At 41.2% G+C, this 24,614-nt stretch overlaps 1 protein-coding gene across 1 annotated transcript in view; it reads right to left on the reverse strand.

Annotated features, from left to right (window-relative positions):
- Positions 1 to 282: 282 nt before the first annotated feature.
- Positions 283 to 24,614, reverse strand: part of LOC109916393 (A disintegrin and metalloproteinase with thrombospondin motifs 12-like) — a 465,504-nt gene continuing 441,172 nt past the window's right edge. The window contains exon 26 of the mRNA XM_048604457.1: positions 283 to 449. Within this exon, the coding sequence (XP_048460414.1) occupies positions 283 to 449 (167 nt within the window). The remainder of the gene's footprint in view (positions 450 to 24,614) is intronic.

The following is a 24,614-nucleotide window of genomic DNA, read 5'->3' on the forward strand; positions in this document are numbered from 1 at the left end:
GTAAAAAAAAGTGTAGTTTTGTTTAATGAAAACTAAGCTTGCAAAGATCAAAGAACTGACTAAATCGGAAAACCAATGTGCATTCAGTCCATTTATCCGAAGAGACTTGGCAACTCTGTCTGTATGAGTAACTATTTCCTTTGTCAAACAAGCAATGACTTGCTGCATTGATCAATATAGGTTTAAACAGCACCTTACTGAAGGAAGCAGACTCATTCAAAAGCTTGCTTAAAGGGATGCAGTTCGAGTTTGTCAAAGTACAAAAGCAAATTCCAATCTGTTTCATGAATCTGAAGTGATTCCTTTGCTCAACCTTTGCTCTACTGCTCTTCTCATTGTCAGGCAAGTGTAACAACATTGGATCCTAATTGTTGCCATTGAACATCGACCCAATTTCTTCAAGGTGAGGCAAAATTTTTTTGACATTCTGTCCCTAATGCAGATGTTATCTGAAAAAGAAAATGGTTTGTACTGTTAGGCAAAAAATATCACATCAAGTACTTCCCACCCCACCTAAGTCTGTTCACATCAATAGGGTTAATACTCAGCCACTGCCTCTTTCGTTGACAAGCACAGTTGCTATGAATACTGACTGTAACACTTGCTCTCAGGCTTGTTACAAAATGCTAAACCAGAAAGGGAATGAGAAACTGTGTCTGATTCCTGAAAAAATCAGTTCATCACTGAAATGATATGACTCATATCACCGTGACTATTTGCAGCACTGATGCATTTTAAAATGAAACGACTAAATGATCAGTAATTCTATTAGTTCTGGTCTGTGAGCTGGCCTTTTAGTAGGATGTGAATTTCTGTTGTTAGAATAAGTGGAGTGAACAGATAATCATTAGTATTAGGTTGCTTTTAAATTTTTGTTGCAATTCAGCCCCACACTCCTATTCTATTGGACTCTGTGTGTGTGGAAGGCCCTAAGACCATAAGACATCAGAGCAGAATTAGCCCACTCATCCCATTGAGTCTGCGCTGCCGTTAGTCATGGCTGATATGTTTCTCGATCCCATTCTCCTGCCTTCTCCCTGTAATCCTTGATCCCGTTACCAATCAAGAACCTACCAATCTAGGTCTAAAATACACCCAATGATTTGGTCTCTACAGTCCTCTGCAGCAATGAGTTCCACAGATTCACCATCCTCTGCCTGAAGAGATTCTTCCTTGTCACGGTTCTATAGGGCCATCCCTTCATGCTGAGGCTGTGCCCTCAGGTACTCGTTCTCCTATTCATGCAAAAATCTTCTCCATGTCCACTCGATCCAGTCCTCTCAGTATTCTATAAGTTTCTATCAGATGCCCCCTCATCCTTCTAAACTCCATCAAATACAGTCCTCAACTGCTCCTCATGTGCCAAGCCCTTCATCCCCAGGAGCATTCTTGTAAACCTCCTCTAGGTCCTCTCCAACACCGACACATTCTTTCTGAGATAAGAACAACACAATGTTCCAAATGCAATCTAACCACGCCCCCATACAGCCTCAGCAGAACATCTCTGCTCTTGTATTCCAGGCCTATCGAAATGAATGTCAACACTGCATTTGCTTTCCCAACTGCCAACTGAATCTGCATATTAACCTTAAGAGAATCCTGAACTAGCACTCTCAAGTCCCTTTGTGCTTCAGATTTTTGAAGCCTTTGCCCATTTAGAAAATAGTCCATACCTCTATTCTTCCCAAAGTGCATAAGCTCACACTTTCCCACACAGTGTTCCATCTGCCATTTCTTTGCCCACTCACCTAGCCTTCCCATTTCCTCTACACTATCTGTCCCTCCACCTCACTTAATGTCATCTGCAACCTTTGCAACAATGCCTCAGTTCCTTCATCCAGATCGTTAATGTATGTGGAAAGTTGTGGTCCTAACATAGACCACTGTGGAACAATACTAGTCACCAGCTGCCATCCTAAAAAAGACCCCTTTATCCAGACTCTCTGCCTTCTGTCAGCCAGCCAGCCAGCCAATCTTCTATCCATGCCAGTACGTTGTCCCTAATGTCATGTGCTCTTATCTTATTTAGCAGCCTCCTGTGCAGCACCTAGTCAGAGGCCTTCTGGAAATCCAAGTAGATCATGTCCTCTGGCTCTCCTTTGGCCAACTTGCTTGTAACTTCCTCCAAGAATTCCAACAGATTTGTCCGGCATGATCTCCCCTTGAAGAAGCCATACTGACTCAGCCCGGTTTTACCATGGACTTCCAAGTACTCCACAATCTATTCCTTAATAATGGACTCTAATCTTAACAACAACTGAGGTCAGGTTACCAGCCTATAACTTCCTGTTATCTACCTCCCTTCCTCCCTCTCTTGAACAGGGATTTTGCATTAGCCATTTTCTAGTCCTCTGGGACCTTCCTGATCCTAGTAATTCCTAAAAAATCACCACTAATGTCTCTCCAATCTCCTCGGCTATCTCCTTCAGAACTCTGGTGAGTAGTCCATCTGGTCTAGGTAACTTAACTACCTTCAGACTTTTCAGCTTCCTAAGCATCTTCTCCTCAGTGATGGCCACTACACTCACCCCTACCCCCCCCACCGACTCTCTTGAAGTTCTGACATGCTGCTGGTGTCTTCCACTGTGAAAACTGATACATAGTACCTATTCAGTTCCTCTGCCACTTCTTTGCTCCCCATTACTACTTCTCCAGCCTCATTTTTGAGCGGTCTAATATCCGCTTTTGGCTTTCTCTTACCTTTCAGATGTTAAGAAAAAAATTCTTGCAATCTTCTTTATATTACTAGCTAGCTTACACTCCTATTTCATTCACCTGCCCACCCACCCTCCACTAACTATTGCTTTTTTAGTTATCGTCTGCTCTATTTTAAAGGTTTCCCAATTCTCTGGCTTCCCACTAATCTTCACCACATTGTATGCTTTCTCTTTTACTTTTATGCTATCCCTGACCTCCCTTGTCAATCATGGTTGCCTCATCCTTCCTTTAATATGTTTCTTCTTCCTTAGGCAGCATGGTGACTGTGTGGAGTTTGCACATTCTCCCTATGTCTGCATGGGTTTCCGCCGGGTGCTCTGTTTCCTCCCACAGTCCAAAGATGTGCAGGTTAGGTGGATTGGCTGTGTTAAATTGCCCGTAGTGTTCAGGGATGTGTAGGCTAGGTGCATTAGCCATGGGAAATGCAGGGTTACAGGGATAGGTTAAGGGGATGGGTCTGGGTGGGATGCTCTTGGGAGGGTTAGTGTGGACTGTTGGGCTGAATGGCCTGTTTCCACTCTTTAGGGATTCTAAGGAATTTCTGTTGTGCCTCCTGAATTACCCCAGAAACTCCTGCCATTGCTGCTCCACCATCTTCGCTCAAAGGCTCCCCTTCCAATCAGCTCTGGCCATTTCCTCCATCATGTCTTTGCAGTTACCTTTACTCAATTGTAATACTGTTACGTCTGATTCAATCTTCTTCTTCTTAAAATGCTGGGTAAATTCTATCTATTTAAAGTCACTGCTGTCTGGGAATTTTATACTCCCTATCAAGTCTACCTCATTACACATCACCAAATCCAGAATTGCCTGTTCCCTCATGGACTCTACCACAGCTGCTCTAAAACAAAAAAAAATCTCATAGATGTTCCACAAATTCTTTTTCTGGAGGTCTGCTACAAGCCTGATTTTCCCAGTCCCTATGCAGATTGAAGTCCCCCATGATTACTGTAATAGTGCCTTTCTGTCATCTGATTTATTTTCTTCCCCTCATCCCGACTGTTGCTAGAGGGTCTGTACACAACACCCTCAGTGTCGTTCTTCCTTTGTGGTTCCTCAACTCTACCCACACAGATTCTATGCCTTTCAACTATATATAACTTCTTCCTATCAATTTTATTTCATTTCTTACTAACAAGGCAATTCTGCCCCCGTGCCCATCTGCCCGCCCTTTCAATACGATATCTTTGTATGTTTAGTTCCTAGGCCTGATCCCTCAGCAGCCACATCTGTGATACACACAACATCATACCTGCCAACTTTAATCTGTACTACAAGCTCATATACCTTGTTTTGTATATTGTGTGCATTTAAGTACAACACCTTCAGTCCTGCATTGACTGCCCTCCTTCTCGTAGTTGTTCCCCTATCTGCAGTGCCTGAAGTTAGATTCCTGACTGTTTTCACACTGTTATATTACTTGTCCTAGAAACTTTAATAATCTCTGCTGAGCCCTCCCCACATTATTTTCCATGCGACTGACCCTCTCTATTTAGTTCAAATCCCTACTCACAGCCCTAGTTATGTGATTCGCAAGGACTCTGGTCCCAGCATCATTCAGCTCAGGTGGAGCCCAGCCCATCAGAACAGTTCCCTCCTTCCCCAGTACTGGTGCCAATGTCCCATGATTTCAAACCAGTTTCTCCCACAATGATATTTGAGCCTTTGATATTGTTCACCCTTTGCCAAAATGATCGTGGCATAGGTAGTAATCCAGAGAATTTCCCTTATTGTTTCTGCATTTTAATTTAGCCCCTAGCTACTCATATTCCCTCAGCAGAATCTCCCTCCTCTTTCTACATATATCATTGGCACCCGCAACTGGACCACAACAACTGGATCTTTTCCCTCCCATTCCAAGTTCCTCCGCAACCAGAGGAGATATCCTGAATGGGGAGTGTATCGTAAGGGCAACACGGTGGCTCAGTGGTTAGTACTGCCATCTCACAGAGCTAGGGACCCAGGTTCGATTCCAGCCTCGGATGGCTGTCTGTGTGGAGTTTGCACATTCTGAGTGGGTTTGCTCTGGTTTCCTCCCACAGTCCAAACATGTATAGGTTAGGTGGATTGGTCATGCTAAATTGCCCCATAGTGTTCAGGAATGTGCAAGCTTGGCGGATTAGCCATGGGAAAATGTGGGGTTAAAGGGATAGGGTGGAGGGTTTGAGTCTGGGTGGGATGCTCTTCAGAGGGTTAATGCAGACTCAATGAGCCTTCCTCCTGCATTGTAGGGATTCTACGAACCTGGACACCAGGCAGGCAACAAAGACTTTGGAGCTCTCAATCCTGACCACAGAGGACAGTGTCTATTCCCCTGATTACAACTACATTTCTCTTTTCTCCCCCGCCTCCTCTTGAACAGCTCCCTCTACCAGTGCTATCATCAGTTTGCTCATCCTGCTTGCAGCCCCCACTCTCGTCAACGCAGGTTTGAGATTCTTCCTCCCTGTTGGCTAAGCTCAAGGGCTGAAGCTCATTCAGCTGTACCTTCTGGATCCCCCTACCTACCACATTTGAAGTCACATCCTCCAGTCCCTGACTACTGACCGAGTTGGAAGTAGTTAATCTAAGGGATGTGACTGCCTCCTGAAGCACAGCATCTAGGTAACTCTCCCCCTCCCTGATGTGTCGCGTTGTTCAAAGCTCAGACTCCAGCTCATCAACTCTGAGCCACCAGTTCCTTTAGCAACTAACACTTGATGTACAGATGTGGTCACTGTGAACCACAGTGGGATCCACCAGCTCCCATGTCATGTGGGTACAACACATCACATGACCCAGCATCTCTATTTTAATTACTTAGATCTTAAGCAGATTTTTAAGAAAAAAATTCATACCCGTGTTTATAGGTCATTTAGTTTGTAGCCTGTAAACATTTCCCTATTTACCATCAATCCCAAAATATCCTATGATATATAGTCAAATTAGTAGCTATCACCAACCAATGAATTTATGGGTTTCCTGTGGTGTCATTCTTTTGAGCTCGGGCCCTGATTCTGAAATATTTCACATGACACTGAGAAATATCTTGGAGAGACTAGAAGGCATCATAGATGACATTTCAATCCACAGTTCAACCAAACTGTGTATGAAAAAAGGGTAAAGGCCATACAAAAACTTTACAGGAAGAAGAATTATCATTAAATAAGAAATGTGCGTGCTCAAAGCCCACATCATTCATGCAACAGGCATATCAGCTGAACCCCCGTTGAAGACAAGGGCCATTAAAGTGTTCCCCCATCATCCTGAAACATTTCAAAGGTTCGTGCAAATGGTCAACAAAATTGGCAAGGTTTAACCACACCTCTGGCACTGGTTGTATCTACACATGTGCCAGAAGTGCTCTCCCTCAAGTTGCACCACCAGAAAATACAGCCTATGGACAGCTGAATCCATCCATCCATCATCTCATGTTCTTTTTGGCCTAGCTCATTGGTCATCCACATAGGAGGGTTCCCTAAAAAAAGACATGTCAGTGGTATCCTGGAAAGACACACCAGGGAGTCTGTTAGAGGTCCTGAGGCAACCCAAAAGATAAATAAAGAAAGAACATTGAGTTTTCAAAAAGAACTCTCCTAACCCTTCAAGTTGATTTGTAGACTTTGGGGCAAGATGCAAAATAAAAACTAATTTCGAAATATATAGTTTGTCAATTATTTTGTTGATTTCTCCAACAAATTACAATGGAAAGTGGGAAATGCACACTCCTTCAACTCCTGGATATTCACATCACTCCATCCCAACAAACATTCCTTCACATTGATTTTTTTCATGAATGTATTCACTAAAATTGAATAAACTGTGTCTTTTTAAATTTTTCTGATTTATTATTCAACATTTGAAATTTACAGGGAGAAAATCAATTTTGTTCAAAAAAAAAGCTGAATTGAAATCTAATTAAATATCCGCTGGGCTATTTTCTCTCAAATCAATTTTTTCATGTTATTCAATTTAGCCAGAAATTAACAAGACGGTTACTGGTCATTATCTCTTGGTTAGGTGACACCAGCAATGAGTAGTGTGCCACTACTCAAAACAAGGGAACAATAAATAACGTGTGCAATTATCACAGTTCAATTAAAGTCAGATCACTTAAGCAGCATTTAAATTCTCATGAGGGTGACTCTTAATTTATTTTCTTTAACAAGAAAGTAACTCCATGGAAAAATATCAATAGGTTGAGTAATATTTTCCATCAAGGCCCCACCGTACTATTACTGATAGATAATTATCTATCGAGTTCGTTTAAATAGGTTTCCCAAATGGCCAAGCTAATTATTAAATGAATAGCTGGAGCACTTATTTGAGGCTTCAGAGACTCTGAATTTGCTTTTAAATGACTGGATCTTGAGGTCATGTTTGACTCTGTTTTAGTCCCAGATGGATTATTTGTTTACACTGATTGTGCAATCTTGTGTGAGATTTTAAGTTTAGGCTTATGTCAATGAGTTGCGTGGAAACTTTAGCCCTATTTAAACTTGGCAAAACTGAAAAGGTTCCCAATGCATCAGGGTGCATCTTGTCAATGGCACCCTGCAGTGGAAACTTAGCACCCCGATTATGACATGTGTGGAATTCATTTAGAGCAGAAACCAGTAACAATGAACCATTGGAATATCATGGGCAGAACTGAAAGTTATAATGTCTCCACCACCAATCTCTCTCAAGGGTCACAAATTTGAGACACAAGTTTCCCAATTTTAAGAAATAAACCATAACAACAGCTACTAATGAAGGAACCTACTCCTACTCCCCAGTCAGCACCTCACAACTGTTTGCAATCAAATACCCTGATTTGGAAATATATCATCATTCCTTCACTGTCACTGGGTCAAAACCCTGAAATTCCCTCCCGAAGGGCATTGTGGGTCTACCTACAGTACATAGACTACAGCAGTTCAAGAAGGCAACTCACCAGCACCTTTTCTAAGGCAGCAATGATGAGAAACAAATGCTACCCAGTGACAATCACGTCCCAAGAGGGATAAATAAGGAAAAGTCCCTCACTCAAAGCACTTCTTTCCCTTTATGCACTGAATTTCAATTGCGAATCAGATTTCCCAAACATTCACTCTGCTATGTCTCACTCTGGCATAATATGACTGCGTGTATCTTACTGGCAAGATATTTTAAAAAGAATAACATATTTTTGTATTTTAGAGAGATTCCTAACAGCAGTTTCTCACCAAACAATAAACTCGTCCCCACTGTTTATTTTCATAGAATTCCTAGAGTGTGGAAACTGGCTATCAGACTTTGGAATGAATCTCTTTAATGTTAATGTTGATCTCTCTTTGCACCTTCTCGGTAGTTGTAACACTGTATCCTGCACTCTTTTCTGTTACCGATGCACTTGTATAATATGATCTACCTGTAACACTTTTCTCTGTACCTCGGTACACATGACAGTAATAGATCAAATGAAATTACGGTTTTGCTGTGATGCTTTTTTCAATGTCAGCCAGTTCCTGAGTCGCAGCATCTCCATAGGATCCGGATCATTCCGATCCCCAAAGAGTTTGTTTATAAAACGCTAACACCTCCAACATGACAGAGTAGGAAGGGTCATGTTCATATAACATTTCCTCATCACAACTGGATATGAACATCAAACTCTTGATCTCCCACCACAAAAATGAGTAGAATCCCCTGTGGAATAGCATCAATTGTCTTTTGTGATTGGTCTGTTATTACAGGCAATGTTTCAGCAGAAGATTCTAACCTGCTGTACCCAATTAGAATGATCCCCTTCCGCCCATACTGGGGATTAGTGATCATGAGAAATAGAAACAGGAACAAGCCATTTAGTACCATGAGCCTGCTCTGTTATTAGATAAGGTCTTGGATGATCCGATTGTAGCCTTAACTCTACTTCCAAGTCTGCCCATCATAGCTCTTCACACCCTTATAGATCAAATTTTGTCTAGTATGGCTTTGAATGCATTCAAAGCCATAGCCAACACTACTCTCGAGAGAAGAAAATTCCAAACACTAACAAACCACTGTATAAATTCCTTTATATGTTGCCACCTTAATGGGAGACCCTTTATTTTGACACTGTACCCCTAGTTCTAGATTTTCTCATGATGGGAAACAACCTCTCAACATCTACTCTGTTACACACTCAGATTTACATTAGTTTCAATACAATCACCTCTCATTCTTCTAAACTCTAATCAGTACAGCTCAGACCCAGCTCAATAATTTCCTTTGAAGGTAATTGCTTTATTCCAGGTTTCAGCCTAGTGAACATTCTTTAAACTGTTTCCAATGTAGGTATATCGCAATTTAAGTAAAGGGACCAGAACTATGTACAGTATTCTGGTTACAGTTTCATAAATGCTCTGTATAGTTGTAGCATAACTTCTCTATTTTTCTGCTCTATCCCTCTTACAATAAAGACCATCATTTCATTTGCCTTCCTAATTACTTGCTGTATCTGTATGCTAACATTTTTGGTGAGATAGACTCAAATTTACATTATTTATTGTGCATAGTGGTAAAACCAGTGACAATGAGGGCAAACTAACTCAGTATGCTACCGGCACCTTATCCCAAGAATAAAACTGAGTATAAGAGCAGAACAAGTTCACTGACGACACCATTGTAGTAGGACGGATATCTATCAATAACTAGTCAAAATACAGAAGCGAGATAGAGGGCTTGGTAACATGTTGCAATGAGAATAACATCTCTGCCAATGTCGGCAAAACAAAAGATCATTGACTTCAGAAAGAAAGGAGGAGAACACACTCCCATCTACATCACAGAACTGAGATTGAGAGGGTGGAGCGCGTCAAGCTCCTCAGAGTGAGGATGACTGACAACCTGTCCTGTGCTTCCTATGCAGATGTGACAGTCAAGAAGACACAACGCCTCTTCCTCCTTAGGTGGCTCAGGAAATTAGGCATGTCCGTAAGGTTCCTCACCAACTTCTACAGATGCACCATTGAAAGCATACTGTCCAGGTGCATCACGGCCTGGTCTGGCAACTGCTCTGCCCAGGACAGTAAGAAACTACAGAAGATGGTGTGCACAGCCCAGACCATCACGGAAACCAACCTTTTGTCCACAGACTCCATTTACACAGCTTGCTGCTGTGGAAAGGCTGCCAACGTTATCAAAGACCCACTGCACCCTGGAATGGTCTCCTACAACCTCTTCCATCGGGCAGAAGGTACAGAAGCCTGAACATACACACCAGCAGGTTCAGGATAAGCTTCTTCCTGGCCATTATTAGATTGATGAATGGCCCCTCTAGCCTCAAATAATGCTGATCTTGCTAACATTGATCTCGCCTAGTGCACGCCCTGTGTAATGTAACTTGTATGCCTCTGTCTAAGTCTTTTTGATCTGTACATCCTTGCTTACTATGATGTGCCTGCACTGCTCATAAACAAAGTTTTCATCGTACTTCAGTACATGTGACAATAAATCAATCAAATAGTAGGACAGGAGGGAACACAGCAGAGTTCAGTAACTGTGATTTAAGTACCGACATTGCTGTGTTGGTAATAAAACATCCTAAGGAACTTTAATAATAAAACAAAAATGGTCATTCACACCAGAATACACAGAAGTGTAAAAGTGAACTTTAATTTTCAACAACCATTCTCTAAATTAAATGTTAGATGTTATAGGCAGCCACTCGAAAAAATAAGCTATCCGGTTCTAATTTGGACAGGACATTGTCTATCTGCATGACATGCGAAGCAAGTGTTTCTCCCTTTTCTTCCCCCAGTCAGCAGCAGTTAGTTCATTGCCCATTGCAGCTGGAAACATTTTTCACACTGTGCAGCCCATTTTTCACTTACATATTTAGAAAAGCAACAACACACTGTGTCTTTGTCATTCATGTGCATGTGTGCAAGATAAAGACTGACACGTACTGTTCAATGGTAGGTTTTGCAACAATGTTTCATGTTGCTGTTTTCAGTCTATGGTCCTACATACCGTACTATGGGCCTACCAATTAAAACTTAGATAGCATTATTCCCTTAGATTAGTTGAGACAGTTAGACACTGAATCTAAAATTGGGAAAAGAAAGTTAACTGTGGAAATGTGTGATAGAGAGAGGAAATCCATTTTGTAGTCAAGAATGGATGACCCAATGCAAAGAGAAAAGCAATACCATAATTGGTGTATTGATTACCCTGTTTCCTAGATGTATATGTTGCACAAAGCATGGGGAATGACAGTTTAAAGAAGATAGAATTCTAACCAATGAGAAATGTGAATTAATAAAACAGAACATGTTGGAAATACTCAGCGAGCCAGGCAGCATCTGGTGAGAGAGCCAGTTTATGGGTGGGATTTTTCTGTCCTGGAGGCAGGAAGGCAAGTTAACCAAGTTTTATGGTCGTGTCCCAGAACACCACTGCCTCTGCTTGAATTAGTTCAAATTGGAAAGTCCCAAGTCAAACCTATGTAGCCTGCCAACAATGGAAATCCTTCGGGGGGGATTATTAATGATCACTTAAGAACCACTTAGTGTCTATTCCTATCTGGGTTGCAATTATCTAAACTCGAGGTGAACGCTCTTGTGGCATTGTGATAGTGTCCCTACTCAGGACCAGGAGGTCTGGGTTCAAGTCCACCAGCTCCATCGATGCATCATAACATGCCTGATAAATATGTTTAAAAATATCTAAGCTCCAAGTGGGGAATGATAAAGAATCGGCAGTAACCCAGCGCAGATGGGCTATCAGTGATGGCAGGGGTACAGGATTCCCCAATCTGCACAATCAAGAGAATAGTCACAGGTCAGGGTTGTGGTGGCTGCTGAGTACCTGTTTACTGCTCTTGCTTCCAACCCACTGCTCCTCACCCCAGTTCCACTGCCCCAACCCAAGTAGGCAGCTCCCCATCCCGATAAAAATGCACTTTTCTGAACAAGGGTCCAGACCCGAAACATCAACTTTCCTGCTCCTCTTGATGCTGTCTGGCCTGCTGTGTTCCTCCAGTTCCACACTGTGTTATACCTGAGAGATTGATCCTTGGGATGTTGGGTTTTTTCCAGGCAGCAGCTCCAACCTTCATGGTTGCACTGGCAAATGTAAAGGCTGTTGGCCATTAAAGGGTCGGCAGCTCTCCCAGGGCAGGATTTCTGCTGCTGGAGAGTTGTCTTCAGAGACGATTTCATCACCAGACTCCAAACTGACAGATGGGGTGAATATATGGCAGGCCTCACTGTGCAAAGTTAGCTTGGTTGTCTTGCCACCTGTTCAGCAAGCGAGTGAGGAGTCCAGCAACAGTAGCCAATGTTTCAGATCAATGACTCTTCATCACAACTAATTTCGAACATGTGAATAACACACAGGTGCCTTATAATGTGCAGGCCTGTAAGACTAGCAACACGTTTCTGCAACCCTACAGACAAGCTTTCTCCTGGAAATACTTAAAAGGTAGTAAATTAGGAAATATGATAGAATCAACAGACAAGCACAAGGGGCAATACCCAGATATCAATTACACCAGACTCAATGCATTAAGTAAAACAATGAAATTGCCATTGGTGCACTAATCATGAAAAACCAATAAAGATATTACTGCAGATTTTTGGCTTCTTTTGTTCAATTACATTTAGATTTGCTTTTTTCATAAAAAAGTGTAAACCTTTAACAGTTTGAATGCTAAAAATTTCTCAACGTTACTAGAATCATGGCGCTTATAATATTTTTAGAGAATTTGACAGTGTAAATGCTAAGAGGTTGTTTCCCTGGGTTGGAGAATCTAGAAATAGGGATCCCAGTCTTATTAAGGTGCTGGACATTTACAATGGGATGGTGTGAATTCTGTTTTTCACCCTTAGTTGTGATTCTTTGGGATTGTCTACCTCAGAGAGCTTTAGTTGTTCAATTGTTGAGTACATTCAACATTGAGATGGACAGAATTTTGAACTAAAGGAACGAACAGTAACAGCTTATATTTGTATAGCACCTTTAACACAATAAAGCATCTCGAGGCACCCCAGGTGCTTAAAATATGTCTTAAAGAAGGAAGATGAGCTACAGAGGGTTAGGAAGGGAATTCCAGAGTTTAGGACTTCATAGCATAAGGAACAACTTTCAACAATGGAGCACTTAAAATCAGGGTTTTACAAAATTACAGATACATAGATATTTCTGAGGCTAGATGGGACAAGGAGTGGTCAGGACCGCAGCACTATTCCTAGCTTCTGACCTGCTCTTGAAGTCAAAGTATTTGTATGGCTGGTCAATTTCAAATTTCAGGGAAAGTCCAAGAGGCATGATTAATTTGTAATTTTTTGCTGAAAATGGATGCCAAAGCTTCAGCCTTGTATTTTGCACTGATGTGCTGGGCTTTCCCATTCTTGACCATTAGGATGTTTGTGGAGTTTCCTCTTGTTGGTTGTTAGTTGTCCATCACCAGTCATGATTGGATGTAGCAGGACTGTAGAGCTAAGATTTGATCTGTTTGTTGTTGGATTGGTTAGCTTTGTCTGTCAATATGACGCTTCTGCTGCATACAGTCCTGTTTTGTAGCTTCGCCAAGTTGACACTTCATTTTTACAAATACCTGGTGTTGCTCCTGACGTGCCTTCCTGCACTTTTCATGGACCAGGCTTAATCCTTTTGCTTGACATTATTGGTAGAGTGAGGTATACACTGGGCCATGACGTTACAGATTGTGGTTGAGTACGATTCTGCTGCTGATGATGGTCCACAGAGCATTATGAATGCCCAGCTTTGAACAGCTAGATCTGCTTAACATCTGTCATATTTAGTAAGGTAATAATGTCACACCACACAATGGAGATTATCCTTAGTGTGAAGAGAGAATTTCATCTCCACAGGGACTGTGTGGTGGTCAATCACGACCAGAGGCATTTATGACAGTGGAAAAAGCCCTCTTGTTGCTTCGCTCACCATCTACAGCATTTCCACAATTGCAGCAATGTCATTTAGGGCCCGCCAGCTTGATCAGTAGTTGTGTTACTGAGCCACGACTGATGTTGAACCTAACCCAGAGTATGTCTTCTGCCCTTGTCACCCTTAGCACTTCTTCTGAGGTTTTTACTATGCAGGAGAACTGATTCATTAGTTGAAGTTCGAGACCAAGGGGAAATGGGTGGCAATCTGCAAGAGATTTTCTTGCCTATGTTTGACCTGATGCATGAGGCTTCATGTAGTCCAGAGTAAATGTTAAGGACCCCCAAGGCAAAATCCTCCAGACTGCATACTACTGTACCTCCACTTTTGTTGAGTCAGGACAAGCACGGGATGGTGATGTTGGTGTCCCAGACATTAATAATATGATGTTATGAATGTGGCTTTGACAGGCTGATGCTTGGCTAGTCTGCAGGACAGCTTTCTCAATTCTGGAATGAACACCACCGCCCCCACGCCCACCCCACCCCGAGATGTTAGTAAAACGGACTTTGTAGGGCTGGTTTGCTATTGTCATTATCAGTGCCTAGGTTACTGCCTCCTGGTTGCTCCAGTTTCATTCCTTTACTTAGAATTTAATACAACTGAGTGGCTTGATGGCCGTGTCAGAGGTAATTTATTACTGGCCATGTCAGAGGTAATTTATTACTGTCAGTTTGGAGTCCCTTGTAGACAAGACCAGGTCAGGACAGAAGACTTCATTCACTAGTGAACATTAGTGAACCATATGGATTTTGTGACAATAAAAAAATGGGTTCGTGATCTCCTTTAGACTGGCTTTTATTAAAATTAATTCAAATCCCACCAGCTGCCATGATGCAATTCAAATTCATATTCTCAAAACATTCTTTTGACTAGCAATAACACCAGATTGCTAGTCCAGTGACATTAAAACTATGGCATTATCAAAGGGAGAGTGGATAGCAACGAGGTGGTAAGTGCCTTGGTCTGGGTCTTGAAGACCAACTTCTCTGAAATGTGACAGTCTTTTTATTCAAACCAAAAGGGACAAACCACTTAGTGTAAAAGAAACATTTTTTTAAAAAAAGTAACTTTTCACTTTTGATACGGAGATCAGGATCCTATAATGTAAATAGGATATCACTTAGCCTTTTGGGAAGCATCTATTCAGAACCGCTACATGAGCTTGAAGGTCCAATCAGTTCGATGGGAACTGGAAGAGACTCACTAGTGCTATACATTTAATTGCTCTTGAAGGCCTGCATAGAGTTGGAGAGTGAACCCAGGGCCTACAGAAAGAATCTGCTCTGTTGTAGCCTTAGGATCTTCACTCTCCAAGATCAGAAACCTTGCTTGCTAATGGCTGTGTTCCATATGGCAAACTGCATTGGTGCTCTGCAGTTCACCTGATGCATGAACATGAGGCCACAGCCCCACAATGTTGGAGGTTTCTACACTACCAGAACAGGACACCAACCAGATGTCTTTATCATTTGGTTGTCCAGAATTCAAAATCTATCCCCAAGTTCTTAAGGGTGAGGAATTCCTCCATCTTTGCACTGCAATATGCCCACTTCTTTAAGTTTTCACTAAGCACAGTTATAGAGGGAGCTCAAATAGGCTAGTTCCTACTTCAAGTATGGAACAAAATTATGTGATGAACCAGTGTATAGCTTCATGTGGTAGAATTCTACATAAACTGCCTGCTCAACATTGCTGCCCACTCGTTTTGTCAGAACTTTTATACGATATTAATAAAATTGCTAGTTGCATAGATTTTATAATTAATATAAAGTGTTTATAACCCAATAATTTATGAACAAAATGAAAATGTCTGATGAAAATAAATGAGACAAATAGAATTACCATTGTGCAATTCTTTGAGAATGTTCGACTGTAATACGAAACAACAGCATAATTACATTCAATTTCAAATGTATCCATATCACAATCCTGTAATTAATTTTGAACACAATCATTTACATAATTTTACATTGCATTTTTTTTTGTCAGCTGCAATTTTTGCTCACAATTATAAGTTCCTTACTTTCCCAAAGAATGAGTTAGAAATTAAATCAGGGCACCCACAAAAGATGTTAGTAACTGATTCGTTTAAATGTTTCCTGCTTTTCATGTATTTTCACATTGATTTAGGGGTAATATCGGGGCTTATTTTTTGGAATTTGACTTTCATTAGATTAATTCATTTTGTGAATAATTTAGAATTTAGTCCTCCTTTTCTCCTCTCCTTTGTAGGAAGTGAAGACTCAAGTAGGACCATGGATCTGATAAAGTAAGTTTTGGCCATATCAATCCTTCCTCAACGTTTGATCAAGTTTCTCGTAATTGATATCACTGCAATATCCTCACTTTCCGATCACCAGCTTCAGTCAGAAAAAGGAATCATGTTTGATCTTTAATAGAGTAATAGCAAGCATTCTGAGTTGAAATCCAAATCTAAAATATGTTTTTTCATTCATCAGTTGAATGACATTAGTTGAATGATATATTGGTTTCAAAACCTAACATGAATGAAATTTTCAAATTTCTAAAGAATGCAACTTGAGATTATCCAGGTGGTCTTCATAGCTAAACTGCTCCATCCTGGGCAACATCCTGATGAATCTCCACTGCTCCCTTTACTAATATCTGGGGGCTAATGCCAAAAGTGGGAGGGCTGTCTTATAGACTAGCCAAGCAACAGCCTGATATTGTCATATTCATGGAATCACACCTCAAGACAATGTCCCAGAAACCACCATCACCGTTCCTGGATATGTCCTGTCCCACCGGCAGGACAGACCCAGCAGAGGTGGCGGCACAGTGGTATACAGTCAGGAAAGAATTGTCTTGGGAATCCTCAACATTGACTCTGGATCCCATGAAGTCTCTTGGTATCTTGTCAAACTGATGCCCAGTTTGGGTTTTGCCAATGTCACTCAGCTCATGATCTCATTTGGTTCAAAAATAGACAAATGAGCTGAATTCCAGAGATGAGGTGAGAGTGACTGAATTTGACATCAAAGACACGTTTAACTTTGTGTGGCATCAAGCAGCCGTAGCAAAACTGGAATCAATGGGAATGGGGGTGGGGTGGGGGGGAGGGGGGTGGTGGTGGAAAGAAGCTCTCTGCTGCTTGGAAACCTACCCGGCACATGGGAAGATGGTGCCAATTTTTGAAGTTCAGTTATTTCAGCACCAGGACATCTCTGCAAGAGTTTATCAGAGTAGTGTCCTAGGCCCAACCATCTTCAGCTGCTTCAGCAATGACCTTTCCTTCATCATAAGGTCAAAACAGGGTTTGTTTGCTCATAATTGCACAATGTTCAGCACCATTTGTGACTCCTCGGATATTGAAGCAGACCATGTCCAAATGCAACAAGATCTGGACAATATCCAGGCTTGGGCTGACAACTGGCAAATAACATTCACTCCATACAATTGACCATCTCCAACAAAATGGAATGTAACCATCATCCTTTGACATGCAATGGCATTACCATTACTGAATCTCCCACTATCAACATCCTGGAGGTTACCATTGACTAGAAACTGAACTGGACTAGCCACATAAACACAGTGGCTACAAGAGCCGGTCAGAAGCTAGGAATCCTGCAGCATGTGACTCAGCTCCTGACCCCCTAAAGTTGTCCATAATCTGCAAGACACAGGTCTGGACTGTGATGGAATACCATCCACTTGCTTGGATGACTGCAGCTCCAACAATACTCAAGAAGCTTGGCGCCATCCAGGACAAGGCAGCCTGCTTGATTGGCATCACATCCACAACATCCACTCCTTCCTCCACCAATGCTCAGTATCAGCAGTGTGTACTAGCTACAAGATGCATTGCAGAAATTCACAAATGATCCTTAGACAGCACCTTCCAAACTTTCAGCTCCTTCCATCTAGAAGGACAAGGGCAGCAAATACATGGAAAATACCACTAATTGCAAGTTCCCCTCCAAGTTAAGTACTATTCTGACTTGGACATATATCATTGTTACTTCATTGTCTCTAGGTCAAAGTTCTGGGACTTCCTACACAATGAAATTGTAGTCTATCTATAGTAGATTAACAGTTCAAAACTGCAGCCTACTACCATCTTTTTACGGGCAACTAGTCAGGGTAATAAATGGTGGCCCAGCCAGTGGCACCCACAGCTCAAGGAAATAAAAAATCATATTGACCAATGGTTCTACTGAATGTAATATATACACAAGTAGGCAAAGTGACATGGATGTACAGTTTTAATTGGTGAACACGGCCTTGGGTTTTTTTTTGTATCCACTAACAATGGAATATGGGGCCACAGTTTTGTGACTTATCCAAAAGATGACATCTCTAACAATACAGCATCCACACAGGAAATGCACTGGTGTATTATCCTAGAATGTTCAGATTGTGAAAAAAATTTGCATGCATTAACTTTTGATCGAGGCAAGAGTGCTACCATTGTACCAAGCTTGATGCCAAAATAAACAGTTGGGATGGAAGTGCTAAATTATACAACCATAGTTTAAGGCACAGTTAAAGTATTCTATACTGTAGTGGTGACCAACTTCAGAAAAGATTTGAGGGCAGGGGAAGGTGCAGAAACCATTTATTCAGAAATGCCTGTCGAGGAAAGGAATTCATTACAAAGAGAGAGTGCAAATTTTTCACTTGAAGTATAAAGAGGAAGAGAAGACTGGATAATAATGATTCAAAATCAAATCAAATCAATCATGACTAATGTCAGGGAGAGAACAACACAAGTCATCAGTATTTACGTGGTGACCTTCACATTATCGTGCCTCCAAACTGCTTTCCAGTCCATAAATTATTATTGAAACTTATTGTATGGGCAAACAGAATGCAGCAAAGTTGAACATGCTGGTGATGTGTTTGATGCTCACTGGAGAAGGCAGATACGACCACAGTTTAACAGTCCATTCAAAAGTCTCCAATAATATCACACACCTTAAGTACTGCACTCAAGTAAACTGTTGAAGTTACATCAAATTCTGATTCAGAGACGAGAGTGTGCTGCCACTGAGCCAAGATGATGCCAAAAGTTGGTGGGGGGAGGGGGAAATGATATCAGGAGAACATTTTTAACGTGAACAATTGTTCAAGCAAGGAGTACCAAAACAAAAATCAAAGTTAAATCAATAATAACTTTCAACTGGGAAATTCGAGAGACGAACTTCTTCACATAAAATTTTCTTTCCTAGGGACATGAATTAAAGATAGATGGATGTGCCCTACATGCCAAATTCTGTAATCTGTATTCTTGATGAGAAAGGCTTTTGTACCTCAGCTCATAAATTTCCCTGAATCTTCTGTGTGACAGATGTTAACAATTTTGAAATGGGACAATATCCAGAAAGCGTGTATGCCAATCACACAGTGAAATAACTTCAAAAAATGATTTTAACTCATGTCTATCTTGGATCAACTATCAAACACAAAAAAAATCTTTAAAGAGTAATTTAAATGTTAGCAATTATTCTTCAGGGTAATCAATTCTAATTTAGGTTAAGTAATAATTGTAGGCCTTTCAACATGGAGAAGGAATGTCAAAAACAGAAATTGCTGAAAAACAAACTCAGCAGGTCTGGCAGTATCAGTGCAGAAAAAGCAATATTAATGTTTCGGGTCCGGTGATTCATCTTCAGAATGGATTGTCGCTGGGAAAAGTTTGGTTTTTATGCTAGAGAAGAGGTGGGGGAGGATGAAGGAGGAAATGATAAGTGGAGATGGAGTTGGAGAGATGGAAACACGGTTAGACACACAAAGGAATGGATAAAGGTCAGCCTGGGAGAATGAATAGCCGCAAACAGGCACTGTTAGTGGCTGTTAATGGGTTCGTTGTGATAGCAGCCCACATGATGGCAAGGTTGGTGTGTGGAGATTGGGGTAAGGGCAAGGGAGAAGGTGCTCAAGCCTAAAATTGTTGAACTCGATATTGATCCAGAAGGCTGCAGGGTCCCCAAGCTGTTCTTCCAGCTTACGCCAAGCTTTGCTAGTGCACTGCAGCAAGCCTGAGACAGAGATGTTGGCCAGGGAACACAGTGGTGTGTTGAAGTGGCAGGCAACAGAAAGCTCAGGGTCATTTTTGCAGATGGAAGAGCAGTCGCCCAGTATGCACTTCGTCTCCTCAATGTAGAAGAGATCACATTGTGAGCAGCGATTATAGCAGACCACATTTTACCGCATGCTTACTGTATTATTGTTCTTTTCTTGCAGAAAAAATATAATAGAATAGAGCAAATGGCAAGCAATTGAAACTCACAGCTTCCCCAGTTTTGAAAACAACAAATTATTGTTTTCATCACCTCCACCAACTCTCCTCCCTTGACACTGATTCCATCCCTATTTCTGGCAATTGTCTGGTTGAGGAAGCATATCTGCAACCTTGGTTCCATGTTTTAATTTCAAAATTTTCATCGTCAGTTTCAAATTCCTCCATGAGCTAGCACTTCCTTGTCTCTCTAATCCTAATACTTCAGCCCCACAACCTTTTGAGGTATGTGTACTGCTCTGGTTCCAGCTTTTTGAGTACCAATTTATCAATCATTGGTGGCCTTGGCTTTAGCTGGCTAGGTTCTAAGCACTGAAATTTCCTCACTAAACATTTCTAATGCTATACAGCACTTGCCTCTGTTTAAATGCTACGTAAACCTACCTATTTATCAAGCTTTTAATCATTGATCCTGCTATTTCTTTTTGTAGATAAGCACCAAGTTCTTTTTTGATAATGGCACTTGTGAACTACCTTAGGATATTTTATTATGTTAAAGATGCTATACAAATACCAGTTGTTGTTATTCATCGTTCAGTTAAGTTTGCTATGAAGAAACAACTATTGATTCATCTCAAAATCAATGCTCAAATTTTCTCCTGGACTTTGAATTCACATAAGCACAATGGCAGACACAACTGGCACATTAAATCCTGCATCAAGCTTCCAAGTAGAGTTTTATTCATTTTCACAAACTGGTTTCCCTGTGTACAATGTATAAGCCCCAGCTGTTAACATTAGCTATTGCCTCCTTGAGGAAACTATTTCACAATGTTTCTTCCATCCAAGTGTGTTTCCTAATCTTTGGGCACTGTTATTCTCTGGCATGATTGCAATGATCTGTTGTGATGCAATTAAAAAGATGTGTTTTGTATTCCCTGCAAGGGCTGACTTCTCTGCAGGGTCACTTCTTAGTATAATCTTCTTAGCAAGTCAAATGTTCCAAATAATATTTTAATTTTCAAACAACCCAAATGCATAAAAGAACAGAGGCTAGCTTTCATTTCAACTAAGTTAATTTTTGTTTGTATCAACTTTAAGCAGATTTGATCGTGTTTCCATCATAAAAGTTGGCAAGAATTTGAATCTTTTCATCTTACACTCATTACAGCGAGGATGTAAGAAACAACCTGGAGGAAAGGAAGCACGAGAAATGGGTGCTGACTCGTTGGGTCATAACTGGCATGGAAATGTGGCAAGAACAGTTAACTGTCAATCTTAATTCTCACACCAGACAGGAAGATTCTCATTGGCCAATTTGTTGCCATGGGGATACAGCAACCATTGGCTGTCTCCATAATCTTTTTGAGCTATAGAGAGAGGCTGAATCGACTGGCGATCTTTTGCCCCTGGAGCATTGGAGGTTGAGTGGTGACCTTATAGAGGTTTACAAATTCATGAGGGGCATGGATAGGGTGAATAGCCAAGGCGTAATTCATGGAAAAGGTGCAATGTATGGACAAAAAATTCCTTCCCTACATAATAGAGGGTTCTGTGTATGTACTTGTGTAATTTCTAGCACGTAAAAATACATCACCATGAGCTTGACAAATTATTGATTTCCAATGTAATTCTTAGCACAGTCTGGGTTAGTTAATAAATGATTTCCAGTAGCAGAATCACATTTAATGGTGAACATACTTTTCTGATGCTTAAAAGCACAGGCTAGTTGAGCATGAGCAGCAGAATGTTTTGTTCGATATGGTCTGTACGTCATCGGGACATAGGACCTACTTACCTGGCATCACATGGGCAATGCAACTCGTATCACATTACTCATTTGTGAGGTTGGCAAAATGCCTTTTTAGCTTGATAGCATCATAGAATCCCTACAGTGTGGAAACAGGCCCTTCAGGCCAACAAGTCCACACTGAACCTCAGAGCATCCCACCCAGACCCATCCCCTTATAACCCACCATGTTTACACATCCCTGAACATTATGGGGCAATTTAGCATGGCCAATCCACCAAGCCTGCACATCTTTGGACTGTGGGAGGAACCGGAGCACCCGGAGGAAACCCACACAGACACAGAATGTGCAAACTCCACACAGACAGTCGCCCGAGGGTGGAATCAAACCCGGGTCCCTGGTGCTGTGAGGCAGCAGTGCTAACCACTGAGCCACCGATGGCAGTATCCTGCTGGTGGAGAAGACCACTCATGTAATTACTGCAGAGTAGCAACATGAGACAGCTAGCTTCACCTATTGCTCATATTTTTCAGATGCCTTTAATGTGGGTAGACTGGGCACTGCTCAGGGACAAAAGTGGTAGACATAGGCTCTTTCATGAACTGCTGTGATATAAAACCTGTGATCACTGATCAAACTAATCAATTTATCATGCCAGTAGTTTGATATGCCCTATCTCAGAATCAAGTTATACGGTGAGCAGATGGCTAAGGCCTATTCATGAGATCCCTAATAAAATTGATCTTGTAGTGTGTGAGATTGTAGGGATCCCAATACATATATTGACCATTGAGCATTAGCTTTTGATAAATAGTAGGTAAAAATCTACTGGCAGATTTCTCAACTGATACATTGAGGATAGACAGCACATCTAATTGTTCCATTTTCAAAGTTAAATGTGAGTGCATAATAGAATTTAATAAATTCTATTAAAAAATTCTTTGATGTGGCTGCAGACTCAAGTATCACGAATATCTCAGCTGCATGTGAAAATATCCAAGGGGTAGGAAGTTAATGATCATTCCATTGAAAATTTGCTTCTCATGGCAAGCTACAAAGATGTTGGCAAGATTCCTGAATTTGTGGTGCAACCAGAGACATTGATAAAAAGTAAACAGATGGCACCTGAAAGCCACCTTCCTGTTCTTCTTCTGAAACAACCCATAAGATGCCTCCTCACTGCTGAATCTCTTGAACAGAAGGTCTCTTTAGGACCCAGATGTTACCACCTCTGATAGGGTAGCTCAGCTTCTGGTGGGGTGGCACTCCATGTTCAAGGTCTGCAATAGGCCAAGAATCTCACGATTAGCTGTCAACAAGGTGAGTGGCTCGTGATTTGATCAGGTGTTTGGGCAGCAGAGGGGGCTAGTTAGTTGCCGATGAACATGTCTGGCCCCTATACTATGACTGAAAACTGAAGAATTACAGACACAGAAATTTTTAAGGAGACCATTTCGTGCCATTACTTCTGCGCCGGTTAAAACAGAGTTATTTAGCCTAAACCTACCTTTTGGCTCTTTTGCTTCTGATTGTCCACACTTCTTAGAATCTGGCAATTCATTGTGTATTCTCTCATCTTGACTGTCTTCTGAATGCATTGCCTCACACTTCTCAAATTGAATTCTGTATGCCATTTTTTTTTTAATGACCCGACTAGTCCAGTGATAACTTCCTGCAGCCTACAGCTTTATTCCTCATTTTCAACCACAAGACAATTTTTGTAACATTTGCAAGCTTCTTATTACTGCTCCGAGGTCTAAGTGGAAATCATTGATATCATTAATGAACAGCAAGGCACCCAGCACTGAATGATATAGAACTCCATTAGAAACAGTTTTTCACTTACAAAAAACACCTTTCAACAATAACAATTTGTTTCTTGCCAGAAGCCAGTTTTGATTCCAACTTGCCACTTCCTCCTGGAACTGATACACTTTTAAATTACTGACCAGTCTGCCATGTGGCATTTTGTTAAAAACTTTGCGAAAATCCACACAGACTGCATTAAATGCACTATTGACGTTGATTTTTTTTCTCCTAAGGTGTTAACAAGGACGTCAACCTAGTTTGTCAGACACCACTTTCTCTTAACAAGACTGTACAGGTCAACTGTCTTTGATGAAGCCAGGGTCTGTTGAAACGATCTATCATAACGTTTCTGATCATTTGCTCACCACTGAACTTCGGCTGACTGGCCTGTAATGAGTTAGTTTATTCCTTCCTCTCTTTTAAAATGGCAGGACAATGTGAACAGTCATCCAATCTTCCTGGGTTATCTCTTTCTGAGAAATCCTTTCGGAGGAAAGGCCTTAGGGGTTCCTTGATTCCATGGCGTTCTGGCATTTCTCTAACTGTGCAGCACTGCAATTGTCTCCCAGCTTTGCATCAATCCCTATGGAACCCTCTCCATTCTGCTGTTTAATTTTCTAATGCTTAAACCGGAACCATTTTGTTCAGTGCAATTTTCCGCTGAAGTGGACAGTCTGACTTTGAATAGGAAAGTCTGACTGTAGCATTTTGCTGCAAGTCACATTTAGCAGAGGTGAGGAACACAGCCCAATTCTATGGTCATTCAGTTAAGTAGGTGCACTAAAATCATGTATTGCTCACCCTGATCTGAATGGCTGTGGTTCTGTTGCAATCCCAATTCTAAAATATGATTATCCAAATTCCAGTTGTAAATCTGCCACATACCTCACAACTGGATACCATAATTGTTGATTGCGTTAAACATATTAATTGATATATTTAGCATTGGTAACCTGGTGGAGCTCATTTAATATGGTTGAAAATAAATATATCACTAAAAAGGGTAACAGTCCACCACTGTAATTAATTTGATAATATTAATTTTAAAACATTTCAAATGAGTGATGTTACAACCAAAATGAAATGGGAAACTTCCTTGAATAGTCATAAATGGTGGTTGTGTGCCATGCTCTTTAGTCTGATCTGGGGCCTTGGCAGTTTGCTGAAGGATTCATGGAAATGGAACTCACCCTCACTATAACTTTTGCTAAAATTACCTTGATTTGTGCTGACTTTCA

The sequence above is a fragment of the Rhincodon typus genome, chromosome 1 (genome assembly GCF_021869965.1).
Source record: "Rhincodon typus isolate 14 chromosome 1, sRhiTyp1.1, whole genome shotgun sequence".
Lineage (NCBI taxonomy): Eukaryota > Metazoa > Chordata > Chondrichthyes > Orectolobiformes > Rhincodontidae > Rhincodon > Rhincodon typus.